The 2,703-nt window shown below is 58.4% G+C and overlaps 1 protein-coding gene across 1 annotated transcript in view; it reads left to right on the top strand.

Annotated features, from left to right (window-relative positions):
• The first annotated feature begins 1,699 nt into the window (after positions 1 to 1,699).
• Positions 1,700 to 2,703, top strand: part of Nacad (NAC alpha domain containing) — an 8,591-nt gene continuing 7,587 nt past the window's right edge. The window contains exons 1-2 of the mRNA XM_013032939.1: positions 1,700 to 1,948; positions 2,151 to 2,338. Coding sequence (XP_012888393.1) covers positions 1,700 to 1,948; positions 2,151 to 2,338 — 437 coding nt within the window. The remainder of the gene's footprint in view (positions 1,949 to 2,150; positions 2,339 to 2,703) is intronic.

Raw genomic sequence — 2,703 nt, 5'->3', positions numbered from 1 at the left:
AGAGCGCTTGCCTTGCATGCCTGAGGCCCTGGGTTCGATTCCTCAGCACCACATAAGCAAAAAGAAAAAAGCCGGAAGTGGCGCTGTGGCTCGAGGTAGAGCAGTAGCCTTGAGCTGAAGAGCTGAGGGACAGCGCCCAGGCCCAGAGTGCGGGCCCAGGACCGGAACCAAAAAAAAAAAAAAAAAGAATCATGGCCTTGCCCAGCACCGGTGACTCATGCCTGTAATCCTAGCTACTCAGGAGGCTGATATCTGAGGATTGCTGTTGAAAACCATACTGGGCAGGAATGTCTGTGAGACTTACCTCCAATAAACCACCAGAAAACCAGAAGTGGCTCTGGCTCAAGTGGTAGAGCGCTAGCCTTGAGCTGAAGAGCTGAGGGACAGCAGTGCCCAGACCCATAGTTCAAGCCCCACAGTCAACAACAACAAAAAGTCATGGCCTTTCCTGCCCAGGCTGGCTTTGAACCACAGTCTTCAGATACCAGGCTCCTAAGTAGCTAGGATTACAAGTGTGAGCAACTGGTGCCTGGCTCCTCATTCTTTTTTGATGATACAAGGGTTTGAACTGAGGGCCCCATTAGTGTCATACCCCAAGTCCTTTTACTATTTGGAGTTCATTTTGATAATATTTCATGTGATCAGAGGCATAAAGGCATTGTGCCTTTGTGTTCCTCCCCTAAGAATATATCAGTTTTTTGAGATAAGGTTAGATGTGCACTTTGCCAAGGCCAGCTCCTTACTGGAACCCTGCTACCTCCACTTCCTGAGCAGCTGGGATTACAGCACCACTACCCACAGCTTCTACTTTGTTGTTGTTGTTACTCTGTCTGCCACAGGACTTTCTGGGTGAGGGTTGAGAAGGGAAGGGGAAAAGGAAAGAAGGAAGGGAAAGGAAAAGGGGAAGGAAGGGAGAGGAAGCTTCCTGTCATACCAGTTCTGCTAGGTTCCATTGGTAGTGTTAACCTCCATTCTATACAAAAAAAAAATCTACTTGGTTCTCCTGTTGGTAGGTTGGAGTCAGAAACCAGCAGTCTGGGGTTTCTCCTGCCAGGTGGGACATCAAAAGATAACTGGTACTATGATGTTCACCCAGCCCCTCACTAGCTCCCTGCTTTCCTATTCGCCTTCCCACGCTTTCTCTTCTTACTCCCTGCCACATCTGTCTTGCCCAGGCAGGCACCACCCATCCCCATTTGGATTTTCTTTTATTTCCTGGATGTACAGTAGTTCCTTAGTAGAGAGGAATAGAGGGGCAAGCTCATACTATCTTCCCAGGACTGGAAACCCCCAGGAGTCCAATGAAAGAGACTTGATGTTGACCAGGTTGTAGGAGCTGTGAGAGCCGTGGAGTTGAGGATTCAACTAAAACATTAGGAAAGGGTGTCCAGAAAGGGGCAGCTTAGGAGCTTGGGAGATGACATGAGGGTCCTCCCAATCCCAAACATGGCTGGAAAGATAGATGCCTAGAATGCCAGCAACAGAGAGAGATGCAGAGCCCAGGCATTGCTGCCGAAGGGTGTAGGGCTTTGGTGTGGCACAGTAGGTGTGGTGCGGCGGGGAAGGGAGCAGGGAGGAGAGGACAGACTCCGACATCCCCCACTGACTCCAAAACCAGAAGACAATACCCGGGAGGGAGTGGTGGTGCACTCTACCCTCCTCTACCCCTAGAGTGCAGGCCTCCTCCCTGCCTGCCACAATGGCTGCTCTGATTTCCCTGCCCAAGCGCGAACTGACAATGTGTCATTCATCTGTCTCCGGTGCCTGGCACCGGGGGAGTGGGGGGGAGAGGCATTTTGGACCTGGGCGGAGCAGGAGCTGGGTGGAAGCAATAGCTTTTCAGGAAAGGCAAGGGGTGGGCCTCATCCCTGGAAGTGTGGCGGAGGTGGCTGCCAAGAACCGGGGGAGGCGCACTGCTGCTTCCTTCCTCTATCTGGAGATTCTGCGGGTGGGGATGGGGCGCAGATCACTCAGCTACGGGGGACCCGAGGTCCCCTCAGCCAGCTCACTGGGGTTGCCTTCCCCGCTGTGCCTCACCAGCTCCATCCCCGGTCGCCAGAGAGACGGGAGGAGGTTGCTATGGAGACCGACGACTGCAAGGACCAGCCAATCCCCTCCCGCCTTGGCCGCGGCTCCAGTCCGTCTTTCAGATGGGGGCCTGGCAGAGGGGGGATGGGCGGGGCCGCGGCGCCCTCCCCGCCTCGCGGGCCACGGGGGCAGACGACACCGCCACGCCCCACATCGCCAGGGTGCTTCGTCCCGGTCCCAGGCCCCGCAGCACCCCCGGCTGGCGCCGCCGCGCCCTCTCCCAGCCGCGGGGCGATGCGGCCGACGCGAGGTACCCTCGGCGGGGGGGGGGAGCCGCGGGAAAGGCGGGGTGGGGGGGGAGGCTGCGGGGTGGGGTCGCTGCAGGCCCTCTCGCTGGCTCTAGCAGCTGGGGGGGGGCCGTGACAGGTGGGGGAGGGAGCGCCCCCCCCTCTGCGCCGCAGTGCCTGGCGCGCCGGCGCACGTTCGGGCGCGGGGGGGGTTGGGGGGCGGGTGCTGACGTCATCTTCGCCCCCCCCCAGCTGAGGGGCGGTGGCCGCACAGACTACTCCTGGCGGCGGCACGGACAGACAGACGGACAGACTGAGGAGCCCAGGGAAAGAGGGACGGGTGGGCGCACGTCCCGGCCATGCCCGGGGAGGCCGCCCGCGCGGAGCT

This window comes from Dipodomys ordii, unplaced genomic scaffold (genome assembly GCF_000151885.1).
Source record: "Dipodomys ordii isolate 6190 unplaced genomic scaffold, Dord_2.0 Scaffold160, whole genome shotgun sequence".
Taxonomy (NCBI): domain Eukaryota; kingdom Metazoa; phylum Chordata; class Mammalia; order Rodentia; family Heteromyidae; genus Dipodomys; species Dipodomys ordii.
Note: the sequence above shows the minus strand (reverse complement) of the source record. Positions and strands in the feature narration are given on the sequence as shown.